The 14,118-nt window shown below is 49.0% G+C and overlaps 1 protein-coding gene across 4 annotated transcripts in view; it reads left to right on the forward strand.

Annotated features, from left to right (window-relative positions):
* The window catches only part of kcnd1 (potassium voltage-gated channel, Shal-related subfamily, member 1), a 74,236-nt gene extending 66,585 nt beyond the window's left edge, over nucleotides 1-7,651 (forward strand). For 3 of the 4 annotated variants that reach the window (XM_088623723.1, XM_088623722.1, XM_088623721.1), the window contains 4 exons: nucleotides 2,457-2,555; nucleotides 3,596-3,834; nucleotides 6,236-7,519; nucleotides 7,551-7,651. In XM_088623723.1, the coding sequence (XP_088479849.1) occupies nucleotides 2,457-2,555; nucleotides 3,596-3,834; nucleotides 6,236-6,455 (558 nt within the window). In that variant the 3' untranslated portion in view covers nucleotides 6,456-7,519; nucleotides 7,551-7,651. The remainder of the gene's footprint in view (nucleotides 1-2,456; nucleotides 2,556-3,595; nucleotides 3,835-6,235; nucleotides 7,520-7,550) is intronic. The other variant, XM_088623724.1, reaches the window with a different exon arrangement.
* Nucleotides 7,652-14,118: the final 6,467 nt, after the last annotated feature.

A 14,118-nucleotide genomic window follows, 5' to 3' on the forward strand; every position in this document is an offset into this window, starting at 1 on the left:
TCATCCAATGGACACAGAGCAAGTCAGCAACCGGTGTCACACAGAGAGGTGAGGGCACAACCAGGACTGGACCGCCTGGTAGTTGGAGGTCTGCCATCTTTGGCTTTAAGAGTGAAGACCAGAGTTGAACTCACGACGGAGAAGTGCCCAGCAAAGCTCAGGGCCTCCACGTTTTGTACCACCACGCCAACATGTTTGGTCTCTTATATCTCTCCTTCATTTCCAACCTAAATACAGCTAAGCCTGGGGAAAAAAGCTCTTGATAAGAGCAGTCAGTGCAACAGACTAGACAAAAAAAAAAAAACATGGTACCTGTCTGAATTAATCTGCCCTCTTGGATATTTCTGAATGCCCTGAGCCTAAGGCTGTAATGCTTTCCAGCTTCTGCTGGTTCTCTATTCTATTGTTCCTCCTCTGTCACACACCGCACACCTGCTGCAGAGATGAGTCCCTGACACACGCATGCACACCTACCCCAGGAAGGCTAATCCTCCTCACAGCAGAGAGCGGGGAGAGAGAGAGAGGGGGTGGGAGAGGAAGGGAGAAAGAGGAGAGAGAGAAACAGAGGGGGAGAAAGAAGGAAGAGAGAACAAAGAGAGAGGAATACAGTGTTGTCCAGCCGGTAGGCTGCCCAGTGTCCTGCTCCTTGCAGTTTGTTGTCCCCTCTAATGCACGCTGCCCCGTTCTGACTGAGTGATCTTTATTCCGCTCCTCTCTGCCGAAAGCCGCGATAATCCAATATTTACAATCCCCTCGCGAGCGGATATTTTCGCTCGGATCTATAAACCCATTACTAACAGTGCTGCAGTGCTATTTATAAACCAGAATGGCTTCTTTCAGCTCTTTCAGGCTGGGTTTCTCTCTCTCTCTCTCTCTCTCTCCTTTTCACCTCCGTTCTCCTCTGATTCCCCTGCTCTCGGAGAGCAGTGTCAGAGACACGACCTGCTGTCCCCAGAGCCTCAAGTCTCCACATGTCTCCTGTACAGAGAGGACTACAAGGGGCTCTGATCCAAGTAGTCAAAATCCTCAAGGACATCGATAATATCAAAAGTGAAATGCCAACCAGAGGACACAAGAGGAACCTAGTGCATTTTAAACCAAGAAAAGTGGAGAACCACACTTAAAATCAGGAATAGGAGGGTCTCCTTTACACAAAGGGCAGTGGGAGTGTGGAACACGCTACTCAACCACACCGTTGAAGCCAGTACCCTGTATCCGTTTCTTGCTTTTTTTTCAGGAAATGGATGAATATGATCCTCAAATCAACTAACTGCTAATTACCAAATGGGCTGGACAGGCTGAAGGGCCTCTTGTCTGTCACCTTTCCTATCTCCCTGCTGCTCAGTGTCTTTTCTGCTCTGTGGGTTGACCTGCTGGAGCAAAAGTCGTTTCTTTTGCTTCTACTGTGATGTGCGATTGCTCACACTTGAGCATACAGATGGGTAATTCAACGTATGTTAACTCTGACATAGAAGGGAGCACCAGTGAACATTTTGGAAAGGTAATATGATGCCAAAAGAACACTGATATGTTGGTCAGCACTTTGACAGAAGCCCTGAGCAAACCAAGCTAATCCCATTACTGTATAAACAATGCAGCCACGCTGAACTAGGATGGTGTGAAACCGTCTAAGCCTAATATAGCAGGAAATGGCAGAGCCCATTGCTGCTGAAGATGATGAGCAGAAACAAAGCCGTCACAGAATTCTTGGTAGGTAGCAGCCCTGTATCAGGTGACCAGTGGATTGCTGATACCAGAGAGTGCCCTGTCCTCTAAATCACCTCACTAGCTCATGAAGGACGTCTTTGCCCAAATGCGCAGAGAGATTTTATTCAACCCAGTGAATTTCTAAAACGCAGAAATGCAAACTATGTTCAAGTGCATTTAAAACTGAGACCAGGAGAAGCTTCTTCTTGACCCAAGGGTTTGTGGGAGTCTGAAACAACCTGCTCAGCCAGAGCAGAGCCTGCTCTTCTTTCGAAAAATGGCTTGATGAGTTCTTGGATCTACTAGATGAGCCTACTGGCCTCCTCTCGTTTGTGAATTTTCTTATGTTCTTAATGGTTTTCTACAAAATTGACATTCAAAATCTCTCTTTCTCTTGCTTGTCTTTCCATCGTCTCCCTCTCTGCATCTGTCTCCCTTACTCCTCTCTCTTTCCGTTTCTCCTCTCTTCTTTTTTCTTCTTCCTGCTCTCCCATCCTCACCCTGTCTCATTCTGGGCCCCCATCCCCTCCTTCCTTTCCTCCCTGCCCCTCCCACCAACTCTCTCCCTGACTCCTCCCACTATCATGACCCTCCCCCCTCTGACCATACCCACCTGGCCCCTCCCATTGCCCCTCCCACCTGTCTTGCACCGCCCTCTTATCCCTCCTCCCCCCGTACCCCACCCTCTGTCCTCTCTTTTCCACCCACCCACCCCGCCCTCTTGCTCCCTGTGCTTCTCTGTTTCTCAGCAGAACAGGAACAGAGGTACCCAGGCCCTGTGTGTGAAGAACACATCTTCCTTTGAACAGCAGCATCACCACCTGCTGCACTGCCTAGAGAAGACCACTGTGAGTACCTCCCACTGACACTGCCCGGCTTCTGTTCAGTCACTAATTCTCAATTCTGTCCAGTCGTTACAGGCTAGTAGTGTTTCTGTCCTCTTGCCCGATCTCACCAGATCTCAGAAACCTTGCATGTGTGTCAGGGCTTCGTGCACTGAGCCAGTTAGACTCCCCTCTGAAATCAAGACAGTGCAGAACTCTGTTGCAGAAGAGGACCAAGTCTTTTGGTCTGTTGCCATGACAGGGTTATCCAATGCCTAGGATGCTTGAATCGAATCCCAGGGATTAATGCCTACTTTCATCACACTGGTGCTGGGACACAGATATCTCAGGCTGATGTCTCTAAGGTTGCTCAGAGAGAACAGGAGAAGAAGGAATTCAGAGGGGCAGAGTGTAACATGCTTCAATGCACTGAGTCAGAACTAGAATAGAAGACCTCCAAGAAATAATGGGTTGCAGCCATAAGGGGTGACCAGTAGGTGGTGCTCTTCAAATTGACTCAGAAATTCCAACAAAATCCAATGGTACTAGGTACTAGGACATTCCAGTCTTCAGATGAGATGTCGAATTATATTCACACATAATATCTTCCTGTTATGTGCACGTACAGTATAAAGAGACACAAAGACGACCTAATCAGCTTCACCGCCTGTTGTCAGTCCGGAAACTAGTGTTTTGTATTTTAATTAGAAAAAGAAATTTGAAATTTGAAAGTTGAATAACAATAATAATACAATGACTTTCTCATGCCGAGTCTCTAATCTCTAATGTGCTCTACTTGAGCTGCGATCGGCAGACAGGACAGCCTGTGGAAGAAACTTGAGCTTAGATCTCAGATCAGATCAAAGTCCAGCTGGCTTCCTGAACATCGCTGTGACCAAGTGCCACAGAGAAGGTTCCTCTTGCAAAGCAGTCCGATCCATTTCAGGTCTTCAAGGCTGCCAGGTGCTGTGCAGCCATCTCAGGCCTGTGCTGAAGCAGAAGGGGGGAGTGCACAGGGCGGTGGCAGCCCACTCTGACCTGCCTGCTCGCGTCTCTGCTTGCAGAATCACGAGTTCACGGACGAGCACACGTACAGCGAGGTGTGCATGGCGGAGTCGATGGGCTACAGGACCAGCCGCAGCACCTCCCTGTCCAGCCAGCAGGGCCTGTCCACCTCCTGCTGCCCGCGCCGCGCCAAGAGGAGGGCCATCCGCCTGGCCAACTCCACGGTGTCAGTCAGCCGGGGCAGCGTGCAGGAGCTGGACACGCTGCACGGACACAAGACCAGCGGGGTGCCGCAGAGGTGAGCCCCGCTCCAGCTCGGCCGGGAGCGTGCGGGAGGGAGGGGTTGGGACGAGTGTTTTTCCAGCTGCTGCTGCTGGAAGGGTCAAGCTCGCGTTTCCCGAAACCCTTCGGATCCCTCGCCCCCCCCAGCTGCCTCCAGTCTGCTCTGCTTTTGAACAGACATCCGATCCTACACTTCAGGGCGAGCGCTGGAGAACAGCGATCGTGAATCATGGAAATAACGGGACATTTCTTAAATCGGTGGTGGCACGTCAGTGTGTCACAACCCTCGGTCTGGATCAAATTCCTGGATTGGTGGCAGAAAGAGGAGGGGGCAGGGATCAGGGGTCGGGGATCGGGGATCCTGGGACAGATTTGGGCCACAGTGAGCTCAGCTTGCCACACCGAATGTGAAACTGGAATTTGAGCTTTTTCTCTGTACACTAAGATGGCAGGATCGCCATAGTCCTTAAGGTTACTTACTTTGCTCAAACACACACATAAAACCAATCTGTTTCCGTTTTGCTTTAGTGTCAAACCCGTAGCCACCATTTCATTTGACCTGGGCATACCTCCTTTGCTGGTGTGTACTTGCACAACAGAAAAGGTGATGTAGGGATCCAGTTCATCCAACCATTCGTTTTCGAACTGAATCATCCAGCACAGGGTTGCTGGAGCCTATCCCAGCAAGCAACAGGCAGAAGGCAGGATACATCCTGAACAGGATGCCAAGGCAGGGCAGATAGACACAAATGTGCACATGCTCAGATGTGGGCCAGTTTTCCCAGATGCCATTTATTGGACTGTGGGAGAAAACCCACACGAACACTGGAAGAACATACAAACTCCACACAGACAGCACCTCAGGTTCCTGGGGCCTCACCAAGCCGATACCAGATGAGACTCAGCAGATCGTATTACTTCTCCAGTAGCAACCTGATTTGATTACATGTTAAGTGGAATCCACTGGCTCAGTGTGCAGGTGGCTAGTCACTGTAGACCCTTTTTCCAAGCTCACTGTCCCCCCTGGCACTAAACCCCACAGGGTCTCTTCCAGGGCGTCCTCAAGTACAAATTCTTCCCTAATGGTGGCTTATTATTATGCACCACATTACATTATTATTTACCAAATTATTCAAAAGACACTCATTTGAGATGAACTGCAATACTGGCACCTTCTTTGCTGTTGCAAGGTTTTCTCTGCGTTAATCATTCGAACTGTTAGTAAGTTACGTTGAATGCTACACTTTACACAGCTCTGCAGTTATCTGAGTTTTGTATATCGTACACTTGTGTTATTAATGGTAAGACACCCCTGATAAGGACATAAGCCAGCTGAATTTAATAATTAATCATTAAGATGATGCTTCTGTGTCAGGCTATACATCATACATGTCCGCATAATAGTCAAACTGTACACAGTGTCAAAATGTAAAATCTCCCATTATATGGTGCTAAATACTGTATAAAGAGAAAATTGAAAGTCCCAGAATGGTAGTCAATGTGCTCATTTGAAAAAGTGCGATTTGGTGGGTTTATGCAGCGCAGGACCAGGTAGAATCAGCTCGGTTCGTGTTCAGCTTCTTGTTCAAGATGCTGGACAGGTGATTGAAGCTGAAATTGTTTGCTGGAGTTTGCTGTCTTGTCAATGTGCCAAAAGCAAGCCTTAAGGACGCCAATAAGAACCATCAGTGAAACTCAGCAGGTATATTTTGAGCTGTTTCAACAATGTTGGATTCCTGCCTTAACTCCTTTTCCATTTCAAGAAAGCACTCTTGACGTTTGGTGGTTAGGCACCTATACTTATTCCCTCTCTGCCTTTCAGCGCCTGCATGATTAACGATGCAGCTCTCGTTAAAAAAGCCAGCGAACTGACAGCTTGTGTTTCCTCCCAGTCTGCGAGAACCTTGCTCATGTTGCTCTCTTGCAGTAAAAGAAAGGAAAACAAGTTAAATCTGGCTGCTACAAACAGATGTGTCCAGCACACCTCAGCCTTTCTACTCACGGCCCTTCAAAGGTCCTGAACCCCACCCCCAACCTAAAGCCCACGTTACCCCTCAGCACCACCCTGACCCGAAGCCCAGCCCTAATCAGAGCCCCAGCACCAGGATTTGTAACTGGAAGGTTGTGGGTTTGACCCCTGTGCTGGAGGCCCTTGATAGGGCGCTCATGATTGTGCTAGTGAAATGCCCAGTTGTGTAAATTAGCACACCTTTAAGTTGCTCAGGCTGGAAATGTTGGTTGTTTTTACAGCAATGTGAAATTCTACACGAGGAAGCTGTTCCTTTCAAGAGGTCTGTTGCCGTGGTCCACTGTACCTTTCCCCAGACCAGGACTGCAGAAGCATGAACTCTGGCTTTCTTAACCTTTTCACTGTTCTGACTGAGCTTGACCTTTGCCCCCCTGTGCCCTCTCCCCAGCCGCTCCAGTCTGAACGCCAGGACCCAGGACATGAAGCTGAACTGTGACGATTCGGACTTCACCGCCGCCATTATCAGCATCCCCACGCCGCCGGCCAACACCCCCGATGAGAGCCTGCCGCCCTCGCCCGCCATCGCCGGCATCCTGCGCAACTCGCAGCAGCCCGGCAGCTCCTCCAGCTCCTACACCCATGAAACCGTCAAGATCTCGTCGTTGTAACCCCTGCCTGGCACTCTCTCTCCACGGGGAGAGGGGCAGAGGGAGGGAGTCCGGGCGACGGGGATCTTAAAGCAAATCACCGCGGCGGACAAACTTCTAGAGGGAAGGCAGGAACACGCAGCCGTGTTCCAGCAGCAACAACAACAAAAAAAAAAACACAAAACAACTTTTCTACAGGATCGAACATGCGGTGGAAAAACATAATGTTGCTTCCTCAATCACGGGACAAAAGGAATTTAGAAGAAACTTTTAATCCGGTTGACAAGGGAAAACGATAAATTAAACAGAAAAAACGCTATAAGGTACTGACGCACGGCGGGAAGAAGCACCGCGAGGAAGCCGGAAGGGGCGGGGACTCTTGTAGAAATGGCGGATGTGACGGAGCCGGGCGAGAGGACTCCGCAGACGCCTTCTCAGGGCAGGAAGAGGACAGCGATAGTGAGAACTGGAGAGGGAGCGGTTTATTCGGAGGTAGAAATACTTGCTTCCGCCGAGGAAAATCACTTTTACGATATGCAAACTAAACACAAACACAAGAAACCAGCCAGTGGAGTAAGGCAGGTTCATAACCGAAATGCTAGATTTAAATAAAAGCTTCCAGGGCAACGCATAGAGACGAAAATACAAATTGAAATATATATATAAATGCAAATTTACACAGAAAGATACTGTATTCCGCATTAGATGTAGTCACACGAGGACCAGAAAATCAACCCGAAGGAGAAATCTAGTTGAAGTGTTCTACCGGATTTTGTATCGCGCTTCCGAGACTCACACGCATCTCCTAGACCTTGCGGACAGAGAGTCCCGGCGGCGCGCTGACTCGCTCGCTATCATTGCATGCTGTTGTCGGCCGGGGAGAGGAGGGCGCCCCGCCGCCTGTTGCATGTTAAAACGAGTTCTTTTTTTCAATTGTTATTTTTTTCTTTCTGATCACAACGACAAAAAAAAAAACTAAAACTTTAAAAAAAAGAGAGACAATTTCAAATGCTGTGCAGGAATTGTAACTTTTAAGAAAAAAATGAAAAAGACATTCAGGCATGATCCTCGTGGCCGGGGGGGGAGTGTGTGAGCGCGTGCGTGGAGGGGGGGGAGCCGCGAGAGCTCGTGTTGCCTCGTCACCCATATGCATGGATACCGTTGTAGGTATTTTAAATGTTTTCTCCTTGTTAAATAAAACGGAAAGGATGAAGGGATCACGCAGTGGGATGTGTCAACTCTGTATGCGAGAGACATCTTGGGCCCTTGGCCTGTGGGGAGACGCGCCTCGTGTTCGGGTCGTGAAACACTGTGAAATACCTGCTTGGGTGCGTTTGTTTCTCTCTCGTTCCTCATTGTGGCCTAAAAAACAAACCCCGCTTGTATGACGTCATTTTAAAAAAAAATCCAGACGAGGACAGCAGCCGATTTTGTGATGGCTGCACCACGCCACGGAAGCCATCTTGTTTTCGTCTGTTGGATCAGCTGCTACCCTTGTTCTGTTGGGCGGTAGAAAATTTGCATTTGCACGTACAAGGAGTAATGGTGCAGTAAGGTAAATGAATACGGTGACAGCGAGGCCCGAGCGGATGGCCGCACAAGCCACTGAACCATTCAGAACGGGGGAGTGGGACTGTGGGCGCCCTGCAGGCTTGGACAGGTCACGCTGCCAGGGTGAGAGTTCAAAAGGTCAGCCCAGCCGAGAGCCGGGCGCTCACAGGTGATCTCCACAGGCGAGTCCAGAGCAGGAGCGTGGACATGAGAGTAGACATTCGGCCCCCCTGGCCAGTCTGCTAGTTTGCAGTGAATTGATCAGGGCAGGGCAGGGCAGGGGGCAGGGGGCAGGGGGCAGTGGGCAGTGGGCCTGGGCAGACCGGTGCGTTCTGCAGCTGAGGGGCGAGGACAGAGTGGAGGAACGGAGGGGGAATGGAGAGAGAGGGGACTGGAGGCAGGTAGGAGCAGCACTGCGTATTAACTGGGCTTTTGGATCCGGCACAGGCAGTGCAGGAACAACAGGGAGCCAGCAGAAAGACCGGTATGGTGGAGTAGCATCATGACCAGTATTGCTCGAGAGTAGTCTCTTGCCCGAGAGTGAGACGGTTCCGTTGATGCTGGTCCCAGATAGTTCTTTATTGAAACTGGGCCACCCAGGTGTGAAATGGAGAGAGCTACACTCCTGCTCGCAGTGCAGGGAAGAGTTGAACCTGCTGCCTTGCAGAGCGGCGATCCCAGAGCCTGGCTGGGTGCCTGCGGGTTTGCACTGATGTCGCTTACTGCTGGTGTTTGTTCCTCCTTTAGATCAGCAGCAACGTTGTTGCTATTGCAAAAGGAGGTAGCTAACCTGGTGGTACTTTGAGATTGAGAGTATTTCCAGATCCCAGCACCTATCCACAGGAGAAGATCCTGCAGAACTCCTGATCCTACAGAAGGTTAAGGGATGCTTGCAGGAGCCTGTATAGGATTGTAGCATCATGTGTTCTGAAACAGTGCAGGGCCTTTCTCCTGTGTGTGTGTGTGAGTGCTGAGGTAGGAGGTGTTCTGTCTTACCTGGTTGCTAGGATCAGGAACAAACTACGTATCTCTGAAACAGAACTACAGAAAGCATTTTGGCTGAAACCCACGCAGAATCGCATGGAACTATTTTTGTAGAGTTTTGTGTTGCTAAGTAGACGCCTACGTCAGTGGAATGAGTTATCCATCCCCGAGGAGGCATGCTGTGCTGAAGAAAGGCAATGGCAGCTCTGCAGCAGTACCCTGGGCCTGCTCCTGATGGAGCTGCAGCCTGTCTGTGAGCTGCTGGTGCCGGCATCTTCACTCTTTCCTGGAAAAGCCTGAGTCAGGCACCTACACATTATGTCTCTGTACATCATAGAGAACATAAGGAAGGTTACAGAAGAGAAGAGGCCAATCATTCCACCTGTTTGGCAGTTAGTAACTAAGTGGTCCCAGACCCTCATCCAGCTTTCTTGAAGGAAGCCAGGGTACAGGCATTAACAACGGGACGTGGTAGCTTGTTCCATGAAACAGGCGATGGGTTTCTGAAGTGCCCATGCGCTTGTCTGTGCAGCAGCAATCTGCTTTAGCCTCCAATGACGTTCAGGATCTGAACGCTGTTCTGCAGCTGTATGGGATTCTGTAGGAAAGCACTCACACGTCTGCTGTACAGGCCAGGCCCTTCATCTCTCTCTCTCTGAAAGTTTCAGACATAAGTGTGAAATAGACAGCGTGAGATTCAATTTTCTTTCATCTGAAATACTCTTCACGAATTAGCACCCGGGGTCACTCCATGAATGCCTCTGACACCACATTTAATGGAAACGCTAATGGCAGTTCTTAACTGGAAGTTGTGAGAGATGACGACAGCCAAGCAACTTTCTCCCCAGCTGATGTAAATTGCGAAAAGCTGTATGCTGCTCCTCAGCTGGGTGGGCTGAGCCGGATCTCACTGCACTTGACTGCTCATCTTTTACTTCACAAACCCCTCTTTGTGTCTATAATAAACAGTGCACTGAACCAAACAAACTGAATTAATCAACGTGCTGATGCAGAGTGTCCAATCAGCATTTTACTATGCTACTGTAAGAGTTTCTATGAGCAGTTTACATTTTTTACTTTATAATATCAGGATAATATTTGCCCTTTTACAAAGAAATCTTCAAACTTTGCACAACTGAAAGTGCTTCACAGAACTGGACTTTACGAGAGCTTTCTGCCCGATTTTTGAAGCTGAGGACCACCGCAGCCTACTGATGCTCTCTCTGATTGTGTGGCTGTTCAGTGTTTTGTGGATCCTAATCGGTTTTGAAATATCCTGCACCTGCGTGTCTTTTTAACATGATTTTGTCTGAGTGCTGCAATTACTGCTTGAAGGTGTCTGACAGTATTAAGAGCTATGACAAAACATTCTGCTAACCTGATGCAAGTATGCTATTGGATCATTTGCACACTGTGTTTTTTAGCATGAATGAAGATCCAAGAATTGGCTACGCGGCAGGGAAATGGATCAGCCTCCCATTGCAAAACAGTTTAATTTGCATCTCGTATGTGAATAATCCAGCACCTGGTGCCATTCTCACCTTGTCAACTTGTTGTAATGGTCAGCAGACAGGTGTAATGGGGAGAAAATGAACTTTATTTACATGCTTGATTAGTGTGTTTTGTTCAGTAGCCTCCAGCACATAGAACCTAGAAAGGGAGTCAGCCTCTTCTGCAGTGGGAATCCCTTCTGCGAGGCTCCAGTTCGATGCATTAAGCTGAGCAGAGAATCAGCACAGTGGCGCAGTGGTCAGCATTGCTGGGTTCAGGTCCAGACCTGGGGTGCTGTCTGTGTGGAGTCTGCATGTTCTCCCAGTGTTCCCATGGGTTTCCTCCAGTTTCCTCCTACAGTCCAAAGACATACTAGAGGTTAATTGGCTTCTGGGTAAATTGGCACTGGGAGTGAGCCCTGCAATGGTTTGGCGTCCCACCCAGGGTGTACCCTGCCTTCTGCCTGTTGCTTCCCGGGGTATGCTCCAGCTCCCTCTGGCTAACCCTGTCCAGTTAGGAGGCCTCTCTGGGTGAATGGAAGATGAGCAGGCCTGACCAGGTCTGGCAAGTGGTGGAGTCTTTCCAAGGTTCTGAAGGCTGGTCTTGTTTGCGGTTTCAGGAAAATGAAACTCCTTGTTTGGGTGCTCCCAGTTCTGCTGCTGGAGGCTCTCAGGCCTGCTGGTTTTCATTCCAGGGGGCTACTTGGGCAGTGGTGGAAGGGAGCTCCCATTGCCTGCAAAGCTCTTTGAGTGGAGTGTCCAGTAAAGCGCTATATAAATGCAAGGAATTGTTTTTTATTCAGTATTAAGTGGAACATCTGCCAGTTTTCTTTTTCTGCCAAAAAGTTGTACTGTTTAAGTTAGCTATGAAAAACAATAGCTTAAAAAACAACCTCCAAGCAGTTCAAGTGAATCCTTTTATTCAGCCAATTAGGGGCTTAGTCTGTGAGAGAGAGAGCTCTGCTAGGGGAACCTCCCGCAGGTGTGGGGGGGTCCCCAGCACCAGGATTGGGAACCCCTGCTCCAGCCCGATGAGCTGCCCCTGTGGCAACGAGGGCAGTGAGGCTGAAAGCATGAGAAGTGCCCCCGGGCTTCAGTGATGTTTCCAGCGCTCAGCAGCCCACAGCAGAGTCATTCCCACACTGGGAAGCCCACCTGCCACTCGGACGCTGCTGCCAAACTTGGAAGTGGTGGCGAAGGGCAGGATCTGCTTCCACACAGCACCTGGGGGTAACTGACAATGAGACGACGCAGCCCTGCGGATGATGAATGATGCGCTTGCACGCCGTGGCGTGCTTGGAATAAACGGTACAAAACATGTAAATGAGGCATTATGGATCAATTGGTAAAACGTACTCATAACGGAAGGACGACGGCTAATAATTACGCAGGAGGGCTTGTCTGTAATGGTCTGTGAAAATTGTAAATGAGGGTTTTAATCAGGCACCGCGTCACCTGTCTGACATTATCAGAACATTTGTAGTAGTTAGCATTTTACTGATATATGCGCAATACCGCCTCCGGTTCTGGTGTTTGATTTACAGAATGTGAATCTTGGTTTATGACATGCTACTGTAAAGTATTGCCAATTTTTCCTCAGAACTGTAGCTCTCCTTTTCTCACGTAGATACAGTACACGGCACACTGCCCCAGTCCACAGTCACTCATCTGGGTGGCTGTTTTAAGGGTTGGAGGAATTGTTCAGAAATACCATCACTGCTTTGTGGTTCATATCAGCCGCATGGCCTCCTCTGTGCTTCTCTGCTTGACACAAACCCAGCCGCTGTCTCAGGAGCATCATGTGTGTTTTTTCCTCACTTTGCCTCCATTCCCCTCTGTCTCTTTAGGCCAATATGTGCGATTGGATATTGGGTAATAGATTAATGAGGGAGAGAGTGGATGACTGTAGGATGGATGGATGTAGGTGGCTAGGGTGAGACGTGCCTGGGGGTCACCAGGCCTGCAGCAGGGGATGAGTCTGTACAGGCCGGGTGGATTACAAGAGCCTCTTGGAAGCAAAACTGCACACAGTGCTGCTGGCGGTGTTTACTGCCTGAAGACATTGGCCTGCCACTTAAAAATCAATCTGTGCTTATTTAAAAGGGAGCTTCTGATATATCTTTGTGCTGGCCGGTCCATCAGTGTAAAGGAAGTTTGTTTTCCTTTGCGGTTTGCTCTTGGCTGGGTTACCGGAAACATACTGTAGTCAGAGCCAGGTGTGGTGTAAAAAGGAGCCCGTCGCCAAATGAAAGTGTGATAAACGACAGGCAGTGGCACAGTGCATGCTGGGAGAGACAGGAAGGGCACCAAAGAGGAATGAACAGCACGACGGGGGTTTGTGACGTTATTGGAAATGGCAATGGGCTGGACACAGGAAGAGTGGATCAGCACCGATTGAAGGAGATCTTATACATCCTATATAAAGTCATACAGATGTACAGATCCCATATAAAGTTTGCAAGAGATAGGGGTCTGTGGTCTGAAAGGAACAGATGAGAAGACACTTCACACGTACGACAGAGGGTCAGCAAGCAGGATACCAAAGCGGTGTCCTCTGACACATCCCTGATGCCGTGCTATTCGGGGCGGAGCGGTGGCTCTGTGGCTCAGGACCTGCGCCTGTGGCTGGAAGGTTACTGGTTCAAATCCTGCAGCCGCCAGGGGAATCCTACTCCGTTGGGCCCCTGAGCAAGGCCCTTAACCCCAGCTGCTCCAGGGGCGCTGTACAATGCCGCCCCTGGAGCAGCTCAACAAGTTGAAATCAACAAGTTGATTTCTGTTTCTGCACATGTTGAACCAGTATCTGACTACAAGCGTTTCACTTCTTCCTCTTTCAAGCATGTTGGCCTCCGGTAGTCAGCTGTGTGCAGATAGCGGCACGCTTCTATTTTAAACCACTCTTCTAGAGCTGCTGCTAAGTTGTAGTTGGGATTCTGGTGAGTATTTGTGGTGTTAAACTGCAAGGAATTAATTGAATATTTGCCACCAATTGTGTGGTTAGACCAGTTTCTCACGCACACCAGAAAATAGCACAGCAGCAGTCAGGAAGGGTAGTACTTTGAGACTTGAAATATTGGCAATAATGCTATTGATGAGGCATGGTTAAGGAGCATTGAGAAAATGACCAGAGATGACATTTTAATTCATGTTCATTACTTCATATACACACAGATTTCCTCTCTCTGCAGCTGGCCTGCATGAGTCGCAGTGACCTAAGACACTGTATTGGCAATACCAAGTGAGCCGCAATGCCCTCTGAAGCAGGGTTTACTCTCGTTTTTGGGAAACTTTTAATGACATGGTTTAGGTAAATACTAAATTTTAAAATCCCGTGAAGATCCCTCTTAAACCAGGGGATGAAGTGACTTAACATCGTCATTTTGTATTATAAGACAGCATGTCGGCCGCAGTCCCAAAACAAAGCAGACAGCTCCGAGGCTAGTACTTGTTCATCACACAGGGCCTGATGCAGACGCTGTGACACTTCTCCAGCAAGCAAGGACATGGTGCAGGTGGAGGGGCTGCTCAATTTCTGTTGGCAGGTCTCTGTTTTTTGTTTTTTTTTCCAGGTCACACACATGTGGAAAGACACAGGGTTTCAGAGCTCTGTGTGTTTTGATTCAGGATCCTGTTTCTGTTCTAATACCTAAATAAATTCA

This window comes from Lepisosteus platostomus, chromosome 3, assembly GCF_059453375.1.
Source record: "Lepisosteus platostomus isolate fLepPlt1 chromosome 3, fLepPlt1.hap1, whole genome shotgun sequence".
In the NCBI taxonomy this organism is placed as follows: Eukaryota; Metazoa; Chordata; class Actinopteri; order Semionotiformes; family Lepisosteidae; genus Lepisosteus; species Lepisosteus platostomus.